Source organism: Anabrus simplex, chromosome 1 (genome assembly GCF_040414725.1).
Source record: "Anabrus simplex isolate iqAnaSimp1 chromosome 1, ASM4041472v1, whole genome shotgun sequence".
Lineage (NCBI taxonomy): Eukaryota > Metazoa > Arthropoda > Insecta > Orthoptera > Tettigoniidae > Anabrus > Anabrus simplex.
Genome location: NC_090265.1, coordinates 1,490,304,095 through 1,490,327,232, shown reverse-complemented (window position 1 = coordinate 1,490,327,232; position 23,138 = coordinate 1,490,304,095). Strand labels below are relative to the sequence as shown.

The 23,138-nt window shown below is 39.1% G+C and overlaps 1 protein-coding gene across 2 annotated transcripts in view; it reads left to right on the top strand.

Moving 5' to 3' along the window:
- The window catches only part of Mat89Ba (nucleolar protein 6 Mat89Ba), a 332,508-nt gene that overhangs the window by 51,401 nt on the left and 257,969 nt on the right, over window positions 1-23,138 (top strand). For both annotated transcript variants that reach the window (XM_067137975.2, XM_067137976.2), the window contains one exon: window positions 19,507-19,623. In XM_067137975.2, coding sequence (XP_066994076.2) covers window positions 19,507-19,623 — 117 coding nt within the window. The remainder of the gene's footprint in view (window positions 1-19,506; window positions 19,624-23,138) is intronic.

Sequence of the window (23,138 nt, the reverse complement as noted above, 5' to 3'; positions counted from 1 at the left end):
TTCTGGGGATATACTAAAGACAATGGGTTGGGATATAGTACCATATCTGAAGTACTTATTTGATTATTGTTTGGTCGGAGGAGCTATACCAGATGAATGGAGGGTTGCTATAGTAGCCCCTGTATATAAAGGAAAGGGTGAGAGACATAAAGCTGAAAATTACAGGCCAGTAAGTTTGACGTGCATTTTATGTAAGCTTTGGGAAGGCATTCTTTCTGATTTTATTAGACATGTTTGTGAAATTAATAACTGGTTCGATAGAAGGCAATTCGGTTTTAGGAAAGGTTATTCCACTGAAGCTCAACTTGTAGGATTCCAGCTAGATATAGCAGATATTTTGGACTCAGGAGGTCAAATGGAATTGTATCCCGATTGATCTGTCTATAGCATTTGATAGGGTGGATCATGGGGGATTACTGGCAAAAATGAGTGCAATTTGACTAGACAATAGAGTGACTGAATGGGTTGCTATATTTCTAGAAAATAGATCTCAGAGAATTAGGGTAGGTGAAGCTTTATCTGACCCTGTAATAATTAAGAGGAGAATTCCTTAAGGAAGTATTATCGGACCTTTATGTTGTCTTATATATATAAATGATATGAGTAAAGGAGTGGAATAAGAGGTAAGGCTTTTTGCGGATGATGTTATTCTGTATAGAGTAATAAATAAGTTACAAGATTGTGAGCAACTGCAACGTGACCTCGAAAATGTTGTGAGATGGACAGCAGGCAACGGTATGTTGATAAGCGGGGTTAAAAGTCAGGTTGTGAGTTTCACAAACAGGAAAAGTCCTCTCAGTTTTGATTACTGTGTTGATGGTGTGAAAGTTCCTTTTGGGGATCATTGTAAGTATCTAGGTGTTAATATAAGGAAAGATCTTCATTGGTGTAATCACATAAATGGGATTGTAAATAAAGGGTACAGATCTCTGCACATGGTTATGAGGGTGTTTAGGGGTTGTTGCAAGGATGTAGTGGAGAGGGCATATAAGTCTCTGGTAAGACCCCAACTAGAGTATGGTTCCAGTGTATGGGACCCTCACCATGATTACGTGATTCAAGAACTGGAAAAAAATCCAAAAAAAGCAGCTCGATTTGTTCTGGGTGATTTCCGACAAAAGAGTAGCGTTACAAAAATGTTGCAAAGTTTTGGCTGGGAAGAATTGAGAGAAAGAAGAAGAGCTGCTTGACTAAGTGGTATGTAAAAAAACAAAAACAGATCAGATGTAAGGCTTTTCAGGCGTTTGCTCTATTAACCAGCGTTTTGTCTTAGGTCTGACATTAGACTCATCAGAGTGGGATGTGTCAGACCCTACCCACTGACGCTGGGGTGTATGCAAGTGAACTTAACAGAAGCCCTATATAAGATGCACAGTCTGGCTTCTGGTAAGTTCACCTGCATACACCCCAGCGTCAGTGGGTAGGGTCTGACACATCCCACTCTGATGAGTCTAGTGTCAGACCTAAGACGAAACGCTGGTTAATAGAGCAAGCGCCTGAAAAGCCTTACATCTGATCTGTTTTTTGACGTGCTCTATTGGTGGAAATGTATCTAATTCCCTCTTTGGGAATTTAGAATTTCCATTCGGAATTGCTAGGCGTGCAATAATTCCATTGTGGAGATTTATCTTCCGTATGCAGTTATAAGACTGTGTCTCTTATATAGGGCTTCTGATAAGTTCACCTGCATACACCCCAGCGTCAGTGGTTAGGGTCTGACACATCCCACTCTGATGAGTCTAGTGTCAGACCTAGGACAAAACGCTGGTTAATAGAGCAAACGCCTGAAGAACCTTACATCTGATCTGTTTTTTGACATGCTCTATTGGTGGAAAAATATCTAATTCCCTCCTTGGGAACTTAGAATTTCCATTTGGAATTGCTAAGTGGTATGTTCCGAGCTGTCAGTGGAGAGATGGCGTGGAATGACATTAGTAGATGAATAAGTTTGAGTGGCATTTATAAAAGTAGAAAAGATCACAATATGAGGATAAAGTTGGAATTCAGGAGGACAAACTAGGGAAATATTCATTTATAGGGAGGGGAGTTAGGGATTGGAATAACTTACCAAGGGAGATGTTCATTAAATTTCCAATTTCTTAGGAAAAGCCTAGGAAAACAACGGATAGGGAATCTGCCACCTGGGCAACTGCCCTAAATGCAGATCAGTATTGATTGATTGAACGTTAGACCACAAGGCCTGCTTTCTTTCCTTTTACTCCCAATCATCCCTTCCTCCTAATAGCTCGCTGAAATATGCCACCCACTTTACATAGTCAATATTAATTTTCTTCAGTCCCTTCCCTCCTTTATTGATCATATTTATTCTCTCCCTTATTTTTTCAGTTCGATTCATTCTGCATTCCTTGTTTATTAGCTCTGATTGGTCCTTCAACCACTGCTTCTTCTCCGCAATTTTACTTTTATACTCTTTCCTCAGCCTGCAAAATGCTTCACGATCTTTGCTCTCTCCTTTTGCTCTATACTCTTTTAATGCTCCTAACGCTGCTTTTCTGCGGACTTCACATTCCCTGTCATACCAACCATTCCCTTCTGTTTTTTTCCTTCTGCTGTGCTCGACTGCCCGTGTCACTCTCCTTACAGGGTATTCTAATAACTCCAGTGCTCTATGTATATTATTTTCCTTCAGCGCCCTTTCCCAGCCAATTCTAATGAATTGTATCTCTTTAATTATGAATGCGTTTAGCTCTCCCTTTGAGTTCTCTGTCCATATATATTTAATATAACCACTACCCCACTCTATCGTACTTTTTCTCTCTTCCTCTTTGTTTTCCTCTCTCCTCACCAAGCTAACCCGTACTGGAGCGTGGTGCGATTGGATCCAATCCTCCACCACTATGCTTTTGATATTATGTAGCAAGTCCTGTGAACTCATTACTAAATCAATAACGCTCCCCCCTTGTTCAGTAATATAGGTCATTTTACCTTCTCTGTCCCTCTCCCAATAGCTGTTCAGAATGCAGAAATTCCCGACTTCGCATGATTCTGAAGGTTTCTACCGTAGTTATTGATTACCTTATCATTACTACTTCTTCCTGATCCTACTATCAACTCTTCTTCCTTACTATACCTCGGACTTCGCTCGCCTATTCTGGCATTCCAGTCTCCAAGTAATACTGTGTAATCTCAAATACCACCCACCACCGAATAAGACCCGCACCCTTATTTTGAAAGAACAAAATTAAAAAAAAGTGATGTCAAAATTATTTACGATTATTTATGATTCCATGCTGTCAGAATCCACGAACACAGCAGCTGAACTTCCGAGCGCTGAATACGACCAGTTGGCGTCAGTGTGTGATTATCAGCCGCCATCCATTCTGTATAGAGCTGTTTCAAGGCTGCTTTATATGGACAGTTCACGCAGACATCCAGCGGCTGTAGCATAGACATCATCCCACCCGGAATGACTGCTAGGTCGGTTTTTCCCATCCTTGATATGTTTCTTCACAGCGTCTGTTGTGTGGCCGCAGTAACTGTTGAGAACAAGCAAGCTCTTTTGTCCCAATAATGCACCAAGGCGAGGTTGCTAGATACACTTTACCCCGTCTTCCACAAGTGATCTCTCCATACTGCCGGAGTTCTGAGATCTGATGATAACACCAGGGTTAGTTAGGAAGCGTCTTTCGCTTGAGAACAATGTACGGCGGCAATTTGGTTCCGTTGGCGAGAATACACAGCATTACCGTACTCCGTTGCTTTTCATTACCATCTGTTCTAACGGTAACACTTTTCGCACTCTTAACATTCATAGCCCTGTCCACTAGCATTTCAAAGTTCTACGATCACCACTACATGTTAACAGTACATTTTTCTTCTTTCTCCAATCGCGAATACACGACTCATCAATATCATATTTCCTACCGGCGGCACGATTTCCAATAATTTCGGCTTCCCGAACTACCGGTACTTTCAGTTTCTCACTCGCAATAAAAGATTGCAAACGCTTTGTGGAATTCATGTTAATACTCTGAGAACATTCGTGAGACTGACGCCAAGCGCGGAAGTAGCGTATACTGAGAGCGGAGAGAGCAGTTGCCAGGCCGCGCCAGCGGTGATGCCCGATGTATGCGCATTCGGAAAGATAAATTTCCCAAAATTTTAAGTAAGACCTGCACTCAATTTTGGAAGCGATATTTTCGAAATAAACAGTGTGAGTGGTACTCAAGATTATACGGTAATATTCCATCCTCCTCATACCTCTCTCTAATGATGCTAATTTCTAATAATAATTCCTCAAAGAACTTATCATTTGCATATGGAGATTCCTTGGGGTGACAGTAGGCAAAAGCCAAACATACATGTTTCTCTCTCCCTTCCTCTCTCCCCATGTTAAATTTTGTCTACGTAACCCCTTCAATGTCACTCTCAATATGCTCTATACATTCGTTCAACTCTTATTTGACTAGCACTACTATTCCTCCGGGCGCGCAGCCCATTTTACTTAATCTCTTCCTTGACTTGTGCCTCACCATGAATTCTCCTTAAGTTATCTCCCTGCCTACTTCTGGCCATGTTTCCAAAAGCGCTACAATATCAAAGCTTTCTATTACATTTTTCACTTTTATATTGCCTATTTTATTCAATACACCTTTAATATTAACAAAGCCTATCTTCCAGCCTAGTTACAGCTTTTTTTTCCCCCACCTTCCAAACCACCATCTTTATTCTTACTTCTCGTCACCCTCTCGCTCTCAGCTTCTACCTCCCTTCCATCATTCTTTGATGCTTTATTGTCTTCCTTCTTCTCTTTATCTTCTAAACCTTTATTTCTTTTCCCCCATACGTCCTTCAGGCTCCTGCTTCTCCCCTTGGTCATAAGGTCTCTCTCTTTCTTGTCCCTCCCCAGGTCGGCAATCAATGTATCCTCTTTTCCTTTTGGAACACTATCTGATAACACTTCCTGAACCTGCACATTTGATCTTTCACTCACACTATCTTGCACTGCACTGTGACTTGTCTCAGCGCTTCAGCCATTGTTACTACATTTCCTCCCTCCTCTTGGGCGAACTCCTGTGTATCTCTTGGCTACTTTGATCGTTCCTCTTCCTCTTTCAGCCCTTCCTCCATACCTTTTAGATACCATTTGTTACCATCAACCTTTGATCCTTAATAAATGTTTTAAGGCCTTGCTGTCTAGCTCTGCCTAAATGTTTTCGTAAGATTTTCATATTTTCAATCCCTTCTCTTCCCAAGTCTTTGTTTATCCAGATCCTTTCACCTTGTAAGTTCCTTGCGTTTTTTACACTATATCCACCATTATGGTTGACATCAGCTTCACTTTCACTGGTCCCTTACCTTTCACTTTTCCTACTCTTTTGACATCGTTCATATCCACTTCACTGAAGTTAAGTTTCAGCTTATTTTGGACAAGGTCCACCACTTTATATATAAGCTTCACTTTATCTTCACTCCGCTCTTTCTGTAGTCCATAGATACATATACATTTCTTCATCTCCTCTTGGTTGACAAGGCCAAGCTCATTCTTCAGAGACGCCACTTCCTTTTCCAGATTTTTTACCTGCTCTTTTAGCACTCCCGTTGCTCTCTCATTCTCCTCTATTCTTTTTTCCGTAGCTCCTCACTGTTCCTTGAACCATATCTTCATAACTTCAAATCCCTTGGCTTGTTCCTTTCTCAATTCCTTTACCAGTGCATCTCCAGCATATGTTTTTACAGCGTCTCCTATCATCCCCCTGATTCTCTCCCAGTCCTCGAGATTATACAGTAATATTCCGTCCTCCTCATAGCTCCCTCTAATGATACTAGTTTCTAATAATAATTCCTCAAAGAACTTATCATTTGCATATGGGGATTCCTTGGGGTTCATCTCCGTGCCCCCTATAATTAATAGCATAGTTATCACCGTCGCTGCCAAGATAGCCTCGCCAATCTTCTCCAGTTCTCCCTTGTTCGCCGCATGCCTCGCCGTCTTCTTCTGCCTGCGCTGCCAGCCACCGATTGCCGCACGATATTGCTTAGTGCCAATCATGCTACTCTGCACTCGCCTTACCACACATCCACACTGGTCGGTTGCTCAAGTAGTACTGTTCAACTTTTGTATCTTACTGTAAATGTCATTGTTATCATAGGTAAATTTTAATTAGTATCACTCACCTCCCCTATCTGGACATTATCCTTGTAACCGACAATCTTTACATACTGCTGACTGAATACTTCTGCCTTTTGAAGATCCTCGCATACACACTCCCCTTGTTCATTAATGATTCCTGGAATGTCCTTCTTTGAACCTGTTTCTGCCGTAAAGTACTTATACATAGCCTTCCATTTTTGACTAAAATGTATATGACCCCCAATTATGGTTGCCATCATGTTATCCTTAGCTGACTTCTTTGCTAGATTCAATTTCCTAGTAAGTTCCTTCAATTTCTCCTTACTTCTATAGCCATTTCTAACTCTATTTCTTTCCAAACTGCACCTCCTTCTTAGGGCCGGTTCTACCATCTGCTGGTAAAGTGGCTGGCAGCTGCCCGGGAGGTAAACTACCTGGGGGTGTAAAGCAGCTGGTACTTTGCCATGCATGCAACCACCTCCGCTCAAGCGCTGGGTAGCTACCCGGAGCTAGACACCGATATACGGAGTTGGCTAGACTGATTTTCAGTGACTTCTCGCTTTTGAGTGTGGTGCTACCTATCGTCAGATGTATGAAGCTCATTTCAATTGTCTTATTTTCCTGTGCTTGCATCTGTTGATTATCTTCTAAAAGCCGAATAAGGGGAGTCTTAAGAGTTATGGACAACGATTTATGTCAAGCTTTCGTGATTTTAATCTATGAGCTTCAAAATCAATACCTAATTGGGATTAAAATCTCGAAATTACAATTTCTTACGCCAGTTATAACCTGTCATGTAAGGCAGCGTTTTTGGAAAGTATTCTCGTAGTAGATTGGTTAAGTCGCTCGCTCTGTAATAGAAGGTACGCAGGTTTTCATCGTCTTTCTAATTTACATTAAAAAATTTATTTTCCTTCCCTGCCCCGTTGTTCTTAACTCTTTTTCACGCGCTTCCATATACGTATATACACCCACATCTTCCTTACGGACTTCTTGCCTTTGAGCATTCTATCTGCAGGCTTCTGTGAATTGATTAAGTATCTCCACGATGCTCTATTTGCAACTAACTCTGTGACCTCGTTTAGCTCCACATGCTTCCATTTATTTATAATGCATTTCATTCTAATGTTTATGAAGATAAAGTTGGAAGGTACCGTACTGTTAAAGAACTAATCGGGGTAAATATCCATCATAGGAAGAGGAGTTCGGGAATGGAATATTTCCAATTTCTTCGAAATCATTTACAAGAAGACTATGTAAACAACTGATAGGGAATCTGCTACCTGGGCGACAGTCCTATACGGTATGCTATATTAATCGTAATTTCACTTTCTATAAGTAGCACTCATATAAAGTATTTTCCTAGTAGACATAATATTGTGATTTAACATTTCAGTGAAATATATTATTAACAAAAGAACGTATGAAAAGAGGCATACAGATTAATACAACGCTAATAATGAAAAAAAAAGATTTGCCATAATGAAGACTTGAACCTGCAAACCTTGTATTATGAACTGAGCGTGTTAGTCATTACGCTACGAGAAACCTTGACGTAATTAGGATACATATTTGATAGAAGTAAATTTTACCTGGTGTTTGAAAACTGAAAAAGTAGAATATTAAATCCCATTTGAAATTATTTCCAGACAGGTTTTGATTTTATATCCTTTTAGAGTTTCTTAGCGAAAGCTAGACGTATAAAATGTGTTCCCTACGCTATCAATGCGAGAGGCTGGTGTGACCGTTGCAGCTCAAAGTAAGCATTAATGTTCAAAATCTTGCAATACAATATCGATCACTGTTACAGTATAATGCTTTTCTTCAGTATACTAAGCTAATTTGAGTTGTATGTCACCAGAAATACAGCTAATAAGGTTCAGCTCTCAAACCTTGCCCAGCAGGTAAAGTCTTATCGGGCCCTCGAAGTGGCCGATAAATTACGCACCGGGTAACGACGATTTATGCTGCCGATAGCGCTACCTGGGAGTGGTCGAACGGAAACATCCTTTTACGCGGAGGGCAAGTTACTTTATCAGTAGGTGGTAGAACCGGCCCTTAGTCTCATTTTCTCTGTTATAATATAGTGGATCTTTACCATTCCTTACCACCTTTAAAGGTACAAACCTATTTTCACTTTCCTCAACAGTTGCTTTAAACCCATCCCAGAGTCTGTTTACATTTTTATTTGCCATTTTCCAGCGATCATAGTTACTTTTTAAAAACTCCCTCATGCCTGTTTTATCAGCCATGTGGTACTGCCTAATAGTCCTAATTTTAATACCTTCCTTTCTTTGACATTTATTTTTAACTACGACAAAAACAGCTTCGTGATCACTAATACCATCTATTACTTCGGTTTCTCTATAGAGCTCATCTGGTTTTACCAGCACCACATCCAAAATATTCTTCCCTCTAGTTGGTGATTGGTGATACAAAGCTAGAACAGGTCGATAATTTCAAGTATTTAGGTTGTGTGTTCTCCCAGGATGGTAATATAGTAAGTGAGATTGAATCAAGGTGTCATGAAGGTAATGCAGTGAGCTCGCAGTTGCGATCAAGAGTATTCTGTAAGAAAGAAGTCAGCTCCCAGACAAAAGTATCTTTACATCAGTCTGTTTTCAGACCAACTTTGCTTTACGGGAGCAAAAGTTGGGTGACTCAGGATATTTTATTCATTAACAGACATGAAAGTAGCAAGAATGATTGCTGGTACAAAGAGGTGGGAACAATGGCAGGAGGGTACTCGGAATGAGGAGATAAAGGCTAACTTAGGAATCAACTCGATGGATGAAGCTGTACGCATAAACCGGCTTCGATGGTGGGGTCATGTGAGGCGAATGGAGGTTACCTGGGGGAATAATGGACTCTGTTAGGGAGGGTAGAGGAAATAGAGCTAGACCAAGACGATGATGGTTAGACTCAATTTCTAACGATTTAAAGATAAGAGGTATAGAACTAAATGTGGCCACAACACTAGTTGCAAATCGATTATTGTGGCGACGTTTCATAAATTCACAGAGGCTTGCAGACTGAATGCTGAAAGGCATAACAGTCTATAATGATAATGTATGTATGTATGTATGTATGTATGTATGTATGTATGTATGTATGTATGTATGTATGTATGTCTAGATGGTTCCATCACTTTCTGAATCGGCTGCCCTTCCCATATTAACTTATTTGCCATTTGTTGTTCATGCTTCCCAATTGACATTTGGTAAATTGAGATCACCTGCTACTATCACATTCCTTTCCATATCATTTCAAACATAGCTGATTATCTTATCAATTGTGAATCAGCGTCAGCGCTGCCCTTTCCCGGTCTGTACACTCTAAAGACATCAAGTTGCCTATTATCTGTAGAGATGAGCCTTATACCCAGAATTTCAAGTTTTTCATCTTTAACTTCTTCGTAGCTTACAAATTCTTCTTTCACCAGAATGAATGTCCGGCTCCATGGCTAAATGCTTAGCGTGCTGGCCTTTGGTCACAGGGGTCTCGGGTTCGATTGCCGGCAGGGTCGGGAATTTTAACCATCATTGGTTAATTTCTCTGGCTCGGGGTCTGGATGTATATGTTGTCTTCATTATCATTTCATCCTCATCACAATACGCAGGTCGCATACGGGCATCAAGTAGAAAGACCTACACCTGGCGAGCCGAACATGTCCTTGGACCTTCCCGACACTAAAAGCCATATGCCATTTCATTTACCAGAATGAATACTCCCCCTCCTACCATTCTTATCCTATCTCTACGATACACACTCCAGTTCCGTGAGAATATTTCTGCATCCATTATATCACTTCTCAGCCATGGTTCATCTCCTATTACAATATCTGGTAAGTATATATATCTATTAAATTAATTCGATTCCTTTGTTTACAATACTTCTACAGTTGAGCACTAACATTTTTATGTCATCCCTACTTGATTTCCCGTTCCCTGTTCCCTTAACACCGCTCACTAGGCCACCCCGTTTCCCTGAATGTACCTGCCTATAACCCTTCTAAGCAAATTTCCTAACTTATATGTACCACTGCTGTTTAAGTGAAGGCCATCTGAGCACAGACCTCTGTCTCCTACCCACCCATTAGGATCTAGAAATCTCACTCCCAGTTTCCCACATACCCACTCCATAGTCTCATTTAAATCCCCAATTACCTTCCAGTCCGTATCCCTCCTACACAGTATTCCACTGATAACAATCTCCGCTTCCTTAAACTTCATCTGTGCTGCATTTACCAGATCCCACACATCCCCCACTATGTTGGTACTTATACCTGCTTGTCTTACGGTGTTAGTACCAACGTGAAACACTACCACCTTCTCCTTTCCCTCTTCCTTCTCTTCTACTTTCCTCAACATCTGCCTCAACCTAATTCCTGGATAACACTCTGCACTGGCTCCCTTTGCTCCACACACTTTCCCCACATGTCTAACGATAGAATCTCCCCATGACCAGAGCCTCAACCTTACCCATCTCATTTGATCCCCTCCCCTCCTGGTCAGCCCTATCTGTCCTGATAGCTGCAGAAGCTACTTACTCTTCCCTTTTCCCCTCCCATGACACTGTTCCACCCATCTCTTCCTTTCCACTACACTACATTTCCCTTTCCTACCTTTTCCCTTCCTTCTGCTTCCACACATCTCAGCAACAGTTTCCTGTTCCTAATCTTCCCTTGGTTGTTCTACCTCCAGTGACTTGTACTGATTTCTCACAGACACCTGTCCTGAATTCTGATCCTGAACAGAACCCTCAGCCTGCAATCTCCTTCTCCTTAAAACATTAGACAACCTGTCTTCTACAATTCCCCCATTTCCTTCCCATCCCTCCTTTTCACCTACTGTATCCTATTAAGTGCAGCCAGTATCCAGTATTCGGGAGATAGTAGTTCAAACCCCACTGTCGGCAGCCCTGAAAATGGTTTTCCGTGGTTTCCCATTTTCACACCAGGCAAATGCTGGGGCTGTACCTTAATTAAGGCCACGGCCGCTTCCTTCCCACTCCTAGCACTTCCCTGTCCCATCGTCGCCATAAGACCTATCTGAGTCGGTGCGACATAAAGCAAAACAAAAACTGTATCCTATACATTATTTGAGGGAGGCCTGCTTTCCTTCCTGTCCTCTTGAGAGAATCCTAATTATCTCCCTCAAACTCTCCAACTCCTCCCTCATACTCCTTAATGCCTGGCCACACCCACAGTTCCTACACTTGCACTCATCATCATCATAGGTTGTTCTGCCATCCTGTAGGTCCAGTCATGGCTGTGACCTCCATATCTCTCGATCTTGTGCCCTTTTCTTCACTTCTGCATGATCTTCCTTTCTTTTTCTAATGCTGTCTAATAACTGGTATCATCTCCTTCCCCTTCCTCGTTTTCATCATCCCTTCAATTGCCACTTGTAGTAAAGTGTTGTGTCTTAGATTATGCCCTATCCAATTTTTCTTCCTATTTTGGATTACAGTCAGCATGCTCCTCACTTCTCCAGCTCGCTTCAGAACTTCCTCATTTGATATTTTATCTTCCCACTTTACTCCTTCAATTCTTTGCCAAATCCACAACTCAAATGCCTCTATTCTTCTCTGTTCTTCCTTCCTTAATGTCCATGTTTCAGTGCCATATAGAGCTATACTCCATACGTAACACCTTGCAAGTCTCTTCCTCAGATCTTTCTCTAGCGGGTCACAAAGCAGTTTTTCTTCTTGGAAGCTTTCCTTGGCTAATGTGATTCAAGCTTTTATGTCTGTTATAGAGTGAAGGTCTTCAGTCACAATACTTCCAAGATACTTAAACTTGTTCACCTGTTCAATAATTTCTCCCCCTATCTTGATTGTTGCTTTTTCACCTTTACCTCCAAGTATCGTGAATTTGGTTTTCTTTTCGTTTATGCTCATTCCATACTCTTCCCACTTTTTGTTTTATTCTCTGAGCATTTTGCGGAGGTCCTTCACATTTTCAGCTATTACTGCCATATCAACAGCCAGTCTTATACATTCAATTCTCTTACCTCCAACGTTGACACCTCTTTTACCATCCAAGCATTCACAAATAATTTCCTCCAAGTAATATTAAACAAAGTGGGTGATAAGCAGCAACCCTGTCTTAACGCCTTTTCCCAGTCTGATTTCTTCTGTTAACTCTCCTCTTATTCTCACTTTCTGTTTGGTTGTAATATAATTCCTTGATCAGTCTTCTCTCTCTCCATTCCACTCCATGTTTTTTAAGTATCTCCAAGAGCTTATCCCACCTCACTTTGTCGAATGCCTGCTCTAAGTCTACAAAGACTGTGTATACTTTTCTATTCTTCTCTATGTACCTTTCTCCTATGAAATGAAATGAAATGTCTTATGGCTTTTAGTGCCGGGATATCCCAGGAAGGGTTCGGCTTGCCAGATGCAGGTCTTTCTGTTTGACACCTGTAGGCGACCTGCGCGTCATGATAATGAAATGAGGATGAAGACAACACATACACCCAGCCCCCGTGCCGTAGGAATTAACCAATTAAGGTTAAAATCCCCGATCCGGCCAGGAATCGAACCTGGGACCTTCTGAACTAAAGGCCAGTACGCTGACCGTTCAGCCAATGAGTCGGACACCTTTCTCCTATGACTTTCAGTAAACCAATGGCATCCCTTGTGCCTACTCCATGCCTAAATCCATGTTGTTCTTCACCAATATAATTCTCCATTCGTCTGTAAATCCTTCTGTTTATTGCTCTTAATAGTATTTTAGCCGCATGAGAAATTAAATTTAGTGTCCTGTGTTCTTCACATTTCTTACTATTTTTCCTTTTTTCTATTGGTATTATTATATTTTCCAGAAAATCTTTTGGTCATTTCCTTTTTAAGTATATTTCTTGACAAAGTTTTACAAATATATTTTTTCCTTTCCCCTGCAGTACTTTGAGTAGTTCAACTGGTATTTCATCTACACCAACTGCTTTACCATTCTTCACTTCCCTAATAGTTGCCTCTATTTCCTCTTCTAATATACTGAACCCAATCTGATCTTCATTTATTTCATTTTCCTTCTGCAAATTTATACTACTCTCGTCTGGTCTGCTGTTCCAATCATATAACCATTCTATGTACTCTTTCCATCGTTCCTTGACTTTTTCAGGCTCACTTACTAACTGTCCATCCAATGTTTTAATCTCAGTCATTCTACTTCCATTCCTTTTATCCTCGAATGTTAATTCCATAGCTTCTTTGTACATCATGTCATATTTACCTTCACTTTCCAACCGTTCTATTTTGCTGCAGGTTTCTCTGATCCACTTTTCTTTAGCATGTTCAGTCTCCCTTCTTAATTCATTATTTAATTTTCTATACATCTTTCTTCCTTCTTGAGTGTTTACGTTTTTCCATTTTCTCCTTTCATCCATTTTGTCCAACATTTCTTCAGTTACCCATTTCCTTTCTTATTTTCCTCCTCCGTTTTGTTCCCAGAACTTCTTTTGCTGTCCCTTTAAGATTGTTTCTAAATCTCTCCCATTTCTCATCATCACAGTTAGCCTCATTCTCAGTTTGTAATCTTTCAACAAGCCTCTCTTCTAACTCTACAACATTTTTATTTTCTTTCAAATTTTCAAGGCATATCACTTCATTGCTCATACTTATCCTAACTCTTTCTAATTTAATGCACAGTTCTGCAACAACTAGAACAAATGTCTGCTCCTGGATAACATTTTGCATTTTTTAAGCTATTCGTATCTTTGTTGTATCATAATATAGTCTATTTCGTACCTTTCATTATTAATACTGGATGTCCAAGTATACCTCCACCTTTTACAGCCATTATTTATGGAATAATGGGAAGAAAAGGAAAAATAAAATAACTTATTCTGTGCGAAATAACAGAATGAAAATTGCTGTTAATTACTGAAAACCGAAAGTAATACACAAGAATTAGGCCTACACAATTTTAAACTGCAGTTAAGTCTACCGTAATTACTGCAACAGAATTCTAGTATGAGAGTTAATACAGATACCACAGATACTATAGATACTACAGATACTATACTACACAAGTATTTCACAGTAATAGAATAAGCACACTAATTTATAATAAGATACCTACTATAATACACTACAATGATTTTAAACTACGTTCAGATGTATCCTAATTATAATACAACAGGTTTTTACTAAGCACAAACTGAAATGGAAATTACAATTAAAGTTTGAAATTCGCAAGACTACTCAAAATAATAGAATAAGCACTTTAATTTCTAATAAGTCATTACAATACACTACAACAGTTTTTAAACTACGTTCAAACATATACTAATTACAGTAGGTTATTATTAAGCACAAATAGAAATGAACATTGCAATTATACCTAAAGTTTGAAATTCGCAAGAACTACCGTACTCAAGAATTACCAACAAAGTTAAACGCGTAGACAGAAGATTATTTCTTTAGTATTATTTTATCCTACTATGCTCTAATAGAAATGAAACCTTACGTTTGGTTAAATGCTTAAGTGATCTTCCAGTAACGGACCATTTATATTGGTATTATTAAATGCTTAAGTATCGAAAGGATTGCCGTACACAAAGAAAAACATGAATATAACAGGCAAGATACTATCTAATATACTGTATCTTCACTACAATTCTCAGCTGAAATGTTGTTATGTGATTATTACAGCTGGTGGATTACTATTATTTTCCCTACTCTACGGGACAGAGAATAAAAGTGTCCTTAAGTACTGAAAAATACAAGGTTGTCTACAATAATTTCTCAAAAATATTTCTGTCAAAACTACTCCTATTACTCCAGTTATTGGGATATATGAACATTATTATTATTAGCTAACCGTTCATAAATACTGAAAGATCGAGCGAGCGAAATATAAATTACGGATACTTTAACTACCTACTCAGAACTACAAATGATCGGAATACAAGATCAGCTGATTTTTATGTATATTTACTTGACTACACTACACCCTTTGTTCACAACTGTAGCCAACAATGCAATATTTGAATATGAAGTGATAATAATCAATAACAATACAACAACTGTTAACTATTTCGCCAGTGAAATACTGTATATTCTGTTGAAATCCTTTCTTTAACCCGTCAAAGCCCAAACACAGTGCAGGAAATAAATCTATGTATTTCCTTTCAAATTATGTTAGATACACTACAAAAAACAATGCAAAACCAAAAATCTGAAGGAAACGTGGTCCACAAAGAAAATATAGGGGTGTCACCTGTAGGTGACAATGGTCAGTATAGTTACAGTTCGCAGCTTGCTAGTAGCCTACATTACCGGGCGAGTTGGCCGTGCGCGTAGAGGCGCGCGGCTGTGAGCTTGCATCCGGGAGATAGTAGGTTCGAATCCCACTATCAGCAGCCCCGAAAATGGTTTTCCGTGGTTTCCCATTTTCACACCAGGCAAATGCTGGGGCTGTACCTTAATTAAGGCCACGGCCGCTTCCTTCCAACTCCTAGGCGTTTCCTATCCCATCGTCGCCATAAGCCCTATGACCTATCTGTGTCGGTGCGACGTAAAGCCCCTAGCAAAAAAAAAAAAAAGGTAGCCTACATTCAAGTGTGAGGACAACTGCTGCCCCTAACGCATATTCGGACTGTCCTGGATTCGGAGCCGGTTTAGACCCTTGGTAAGGCTCAAAGTCTATGAGGTAACCAAATTGCGTAGCAATTGACCACAGTTATGTCTAGCATATGGTTCTTTTGCGGAGCGTATAACTTGGATATTTTCACGATGAGATTCTTCTTCTTCAATGAGCAGTAACTCAAAACACTGAACTGCAGACAGTTGCGGTCCGTCATATTCAGAAGGTTCCTCATTCAAGTCACCTCACCCAATCGGAAAATAAAATAATAATAAGAATTATTCTTCTCTGTAGCTGCCCACAATGTATTGTATCTTTTCGTAGAAGATGCTTGTTTATTTGTCCTAGAAAGATCAGATGCCTGCTGTATTTCATTAGAAGGTATCGGCGTACCATCATAAGCTGATATCACACACCCTCAACATTCTACCAGGAAGGGGATTGACATCGACAGAATCAGTTGCTTCATCGCCACCTCCCTCATCTGTAAACTGCCCATCATTTTGAGGAAACATAGTAATATCATCTGGAGTGCATTATTACTGTCATCTTCCAACATTTGTAGTAGCTCATACAGTGTCAGGCTGAAGAGAGAGAAAAAACATGAAGTGAATATCAGATAATATTCATAATTGAAACTGGACAAAAAGGCCTACTTGATGTGATCAATGTCACCTACAGGTGACACCATGCTTTTTCATGGCAATAACATATGCTTAAATTATAATATTATGCTTAAGAATGTATCACTTTCATTATTGAACCTTTGAGCAATATACATGCATAAAATGCAAAATAAAATTACCTTTTATCACACGCTTTCTATGCCACAATAACTTGCAATTGCTTCTCCACTTCACTCTAGTCTGTTTCCTCTTCTCTCCGAGCGAGAACTGACTGATCAGTGCAGGCTGCGAGTTCAAAAAGGGTCAATTTCAAATTATAAGACCTTTCTTTAAATATTTCCAACAGGCAGAAAAGTTCAAGCAGCCTGATGAGCAGGAAATGTTATTAATATTAGGTGTCACCTGTAGGTGACATTGGGCTCTGACGGGTTAAACAAAATTTGCAACAATATCGCGTTATTTGAAGAAGTTGTTACCTTCTTGATAGGTGGGACAGTTGAACTGCTATTTGAACTACCCAGTCAATTACCTGCACTAATATAACCACTGCCGAAGTTACGACTCTTTTGAATATCCCGTCTTTGTAAGTATTTTATCAACAAACCTACTGATATTTTAATAATAATATTTAAAACATTCTTCTCTCACGTAGTCCTCAATTACAGCTTGTAATCTAGCGAACGCCTACGGAACTACCCAGTGTAAAAATTGTAAATAAATACCACTGATCTCAATTACTACGAACAAGCACTAAACACCAGTATTTGTGGAACTGAATGTATCAGACACACACAAAATTTGCTAATTTCTACAACTATTACAGAGCTCTTGTAACAGCCAACCACTCCGCTAGCGCATCCAACAGTGTTTTCATACAGAACTAATGCATGCATGTATTTATTCATAAACAAATGTGTGCGATGAAAAGTTTAATTGGAATTACTAGTGTTTTCTGTGTGTCTGTAAACCCCCTGCATTAGAGGAGTTAATTACAAATAAACAGTTTGGCTTTTACCCTGGACCTAGAAAGTCATCTGTTACGGATGGCTAACTGCAGGTTAGGGGTGCTTTTTCTAAAAAGGTTTCACCAGAAAAGAAAACTTACCGGTAATGGATTTATCTGCTCTGATAAACTTCGGGAGAGTATGTAATAGGGAATCTATGAAAATGTTAGTCATTACTACAAAGTATTTATGTTGTATTTAGCACTGGTGAATTGCTATGTAATGGGAAGATTGACAATACAATTGATTATTCATATGGGAAATTCACATTTGGAAGTTGCATTCTAGATTGCCCCCACACTTGTACAATAGGCCAGTACACGTATCATGGATTTGTTCTCATCCTGTTCACAATCAATAATTTTCTTCAGGGCAGATTCAAGGTATCAGATTTAACACTGCCTCTGAGGAAACTATGCAGCTGCAGTAGGGGGCTATCGATTAGTTCTTGCTTCCAGGCCAGATTTATGCAGAAGTTTGAGTCTGCTAGTTCCTTAGCTGTCATGATAAATTCTGTTTATGAATTATAATTGATGATGACCCCACTATCGAAGCCAGTTTATGCATACAGCTTCATCCATCGAGTTCATTCCTAACTTAGCCTTTATCGCCTAATTCCGAGTACCCTCCTGCTATTGTTCCCACCTACTTGTACCAGCAATCATTCTCGCTACTTTCATATCTATTACTTCAAACTTATGAATAAGATATCCTGAGTTCACCCAGCTTTCACTCCCGTAAAGCAAAATTGGTTTGAAAACAGACCGATGTAAAGATAGTTTGGTCCAGGAGCTGACTTCACAACCGCAAGCTCACTGCATTAGCTTTACTGCACCTTGATTCAATCTCACTTACTATATTACCATCCTGGGAAAACGCACATCCTAAATACTTGAAATTATCTACCTGTTCTATCTTTGTATCACCAATCTGACATTAAATTCTGTTGAATTTCTTACCTACTGACATTAATTTAGTCTTTGAAAGGCTAATTTTCATACCATACTCATTGCACCTATTTTCAAGTTGCAAGATATTAGACTGCATGCTTTCGACACAATCTGCCATTAAGACCAAGTCGTCAGCATAGGCCAGACTGCTTACTGCATTTCCACCTGACTGAATCCCTCCCTGCCACTTTATACCTTTCAGCAGATGATCCATGTAAACTATGAACAACAAAGGTGAAAAATTACAGCCTTGTCTGACCCCTGTATTTACCCTGAACCAAGAACTCATTCTACAATTTATTAATTCTCACTGCAGCCCAATTGTCAGCATAAATACCTTTGATTGATTTTAATAATCTACCCTTAACTCCATAGTCCCCCAGTATGGCGAACATCTTTTCCCTCGGTACCCTGTCATATGTTTTCTCTAGATCTTCGAAACATAAACACAACTGTCTATTCCTCTCATAACATTTTTCGATTACCTGGCGCATACTGAAAATTTGATCCTGACAGCCTCTCTGTGGTCTGAAACCACACTGGTTATCATTCAACTTCCTCTCAACGACTGATCGCACCCTTCATTCCAAGATGCCAGTGAATACTTTGCCTGGTACACTAGTCAGTGAGATACCTTGATAGTTGTTGCAATCCTTCCTGTTCCCTTGCTTTTAGATAGGTGCAGTTACTGCTTTTGTCCAGTCTAAATGTACCTTACCAACACTCTGTGCTAATGTTGGTCTATGAAGCCATTTCATCCCTGCCTTCCCACTATACTTCTCCATTTCAGGTCCAATTTCATCTATTCCTTCTGCTTTATGACAATGGAGTTTCTTGACCATCATTTCCACTTCCTCAAGCATAATTTCACCAACATCATTTTTCTCCTTCCCTTGAGCTCCGTTGTTTACGATACCACCATGAGGATTTCCTTTTAAGTTCAGAAGTTTTTCAAAATATTCCTTCCACCTGTCCAGTGATTCCCTGGGATCTATTATGAGTCTACCTTAATGACCCAAAAAACTGTTCCTTTTTCCCTCCTTTCCTAAGATTCTTTATTACTGTCCAGCCTTTCCAGGTTATTACCAAAATCTTCCACGACTTCTTTTGGATTCAGCAACTATTTGTTTCGCTCTGTTTCTTCCATCTATGAACAATTCCCTGTTTTATTATTATTATTATTATTATTATTATTATTATTATTATTATTATTATTATTATTGATTTTGCTTATTTTCAGATAGAGGAAATGCTTAGTGAAATCAGGATAAAAATGAAGTACCAGACTATGTTCCAGCTGTGGGTTGAGAAATTGAAAGCTTTTCTGAACGACTGTGATTGCTCTAAATCGTATGGGGTGAGTTTTATTGTTATCTTCCTTAAAGAGGCTCAGTCAGTATGTGACATGTATTGTTTAGATTAAACTGAAATTCATCTTGAGGTATAATGGAGCTAGTCGCTGGCATCTATCACTAAAAAGAGAAATCTTCAAGTACAGTCGTAAATTAAAATGATGTCAGGTTATAGTAAAGATATTTCAGAAAACTTACAGTTTACTAAAAATATTGTGATCATTCTCCTTAATTTTTTTTAGCAATTATCAAAGAGAAATTACTTTTTAAAGTCCTTCTGTGATTCAGAGTATGCTCTCCTTGGATGTTCAGGCCATGCAGTGGTTAGACAAACTGGACATATACCTGTGAAGTCCATTATTTTAAGGGCCGATGGCCTTAGATGTTAGGCTCAATCAATAAATCAATACTGATCTGCATTTAGGGCAGTCACCCAGGTGGCAGATTCCCTATCTGTTGTTTTCCTAGACTTTTCTTAACCCTTGAACCGGTAGTTGGAATATGTCTAGCCGTTGGGTGTGCACCACACATTTGCAGTACCTGATGTAAATCACTCTAACAAATGTATTATTCACAGAATATGCACACATAATACACCAAAACATTCCCCACGAACTGGACTATGTGAAAAGTGGTTTTGCATTTAACCTCTCTGTAACATTTTTTTATTTTCCACCTCTTTAAATTCCACCTCAAAAATTCTAAAAAATATTTTTACTTACACATCAAACATAAATGACAAATCACGTTTTCATAAACGTTTAAAAATATACATTTTGTAGAGAAATTTATTCTAATGATAGGCTTGCAAATTTTAAGTGAATAGTGTTAATACTTCAGGAATTATTCAATAAAAAGTACGGTAGTTGGAATAGCTCTAACCGGTGGGCGTTCAAAACCTATCTCAGGTGGCACAACACATCCATTCTGCTGCAGCAGGCCTTGAATTCACAGGTGCATTTAATTCTATTACAATATCTTCATCATTTAAATCTGAAAATGTAGCCATCGTTTGTGCATAACACACAGTAAAGAATGAAAGCTATGTGATAGTACATATATCACTCCCCCGAATTATATGTAGAAGTTAGAGATATTATTGTCAGTATTCGATTTATTATTATTATTATTATTATTATTATTATTATTATTATTATTATTATTATTATTATTATTATTATTATTATTATTATTTCATTTGTATATTGCCATTTATATTGGTAAGCTGGAAGATATCCACATATGTACGTATGAGTAATTTGTTTTGCACGAGTGGGAAAACATTTCTTTAATAACTCTGGTAATTTGAATGAGTCATATGGCTACCCCAGTGTTTGTTGTGATGTACTTGTGTCGGGAAATTCATGAGTCATGTATATATCCCAGCCTGATGAGATGAGCTTGTTGCTGTATTAGGAAAGTTCGTTGACTCATCCGAGGCAAACCCCAGAGTTTGTTATTGTCTTGGGAGGAAGTAGTAGTTCAGGGCTTGGTCTTGACTAGAGATCACTCATGATTGGTGGGCAAGCACCAATCCAGACGTATCATCTGAGAGGAGGGGGATGTTGATGTCTATAAAGGTTGATCATACGGCGGCAACCAGGAACATTGTAAGGGTGATTGTGAAGGTGATTGTAAAGGAACGAGAAAGAAGATAACTACAACGAGTAACACTGTATAAGAGAACTACAACTGACGCACTGTACGGGAAGGAAGTGGTACTGATACACGGTACTGGAGTGACACGGCTGCAATGGACTGGACTTCAAACGTTTGTGGAGCGTAGTCTTGTTATGTTCGTGGAAAGTGGCTGATTGTGGAGAGTGCTTGCGCATTATGTATTGTAGCACTTGTGGCGGCTTAGCATTATATGTTGGTGAAAGCTATCTCAGACTTTCCATCATTTATATTGAGGATTGACAGACGTGTGTATATATCTTTACAACAAGTGTTAAAATATGTGAACACAGTAGTACAAGGTACAGTATCTGTGTGATGTGATACCTGCCGATTATGAGAATCGGTAAGTCGAATTGATATAGAGACAGTGAAGGGTATTTATCTTACATGTACATTGTTCATCGGACTATCTACAAATGGTAGCTTAGTTCTTGCTTTCGTTTTCCCACGATTTTCATTATTGTTGTTGTAAATATGGAGTCTTCCAGCAATATTTTGTGTGTGTATTATATGTATAATGTTGTATGTTGATGAGGTGCTCATGCACGGAATTTGTTAAGAATATAGGTAGCTATTTTAGAATCAGTGTTATTGATGAACCTAGGTGCAGTTCCTACCTAATTAGTCATTTTCAGGAGGTTAGGTAAGGCCTGCAGCAGATGTACCAGTACGCAGCATTATGTACTCGCCCTGGGATATACAGTTTATCATGCTCTTATCTAAATTCAACGGATCCATTCTGGTGAACTCTGGCGCCCATACTACGGACATTTCGGTTAATTATGCTTATTAATTTTATTAAGTTTTTGAGTAATTTTATTTATATATTTTTATTCATGATTTTATTTATTATCATCAAAAAAGTTACAGCTGGTCACAACAAAACTAGCATGTGTTTCAGAGCAGTTGTGCGAATTGCGACCTTCATTTGTTTCAAAGATATCGCACATAAATGGATGTATTTAACAACAAAACATTCCACATTCCGAGGAGAAAACATGCTTGCTGAATGCTGAAATCTAACGGAAATATTCACAACTTCTTCTATATGTATTTATTGGTAAAGTAGACCTGCCGATCTATTGTCAGCTACCGGTTTGAGGGTTAAATGATTTCAATGACATTGGAAATTTATTGAACATCTCCCTTAATAAGTTATTCCAATCCCTAACTCCACTTCCTATAAATGAATATTTGCCCAAATTTGTCCTCTTGAATTCCAACTGTACCTTCATATTGTGATCTTTCCTACTTTTAAAGACGCCACTCAAACTTATTCATCTACTAATGTCATTCCATGCCATTTCTCCGTTGACAGCTCGGAACATACCATTTAAAATACCAATATAAATGGTCTGTTATTGGACAGTATAAATTTTCCATCTAACTCATTCTTGTTGCCAGCATTTTGCCCCCATGTGCTAGGCTGGGCTCATCAGTTGGTACCTGGCACACCTACCAAGACGCTGGCTAGTGCATGCCGTGGAGGCCACTGCTTAGGCTAATTGTAGCTACCGGCAGACTTTGTCTCATTATGAAAAATTGATGCCTGCTTGGCATATAGATGATATAGGTGATATAGGGAATCTGAAATATTTGTTCCGAATGGGGGTGAAATGCTGGCAACAAGAATGAGTTAACTGGAAAATTTATAATGTCCAATAACGGACCATTTATATTGGTATTATAAATGTACTCATTCGGAACAAATATTTCAGATTCCCTGTGGGAATCAACATCTATATCATCAACATCTATATCAACATACCACTTAGTCGGGCAGCTCATCTTCTTTCTCTCAGTTCTTCCCAGCCCAAACTTTGCAACATTTTTGTAATGC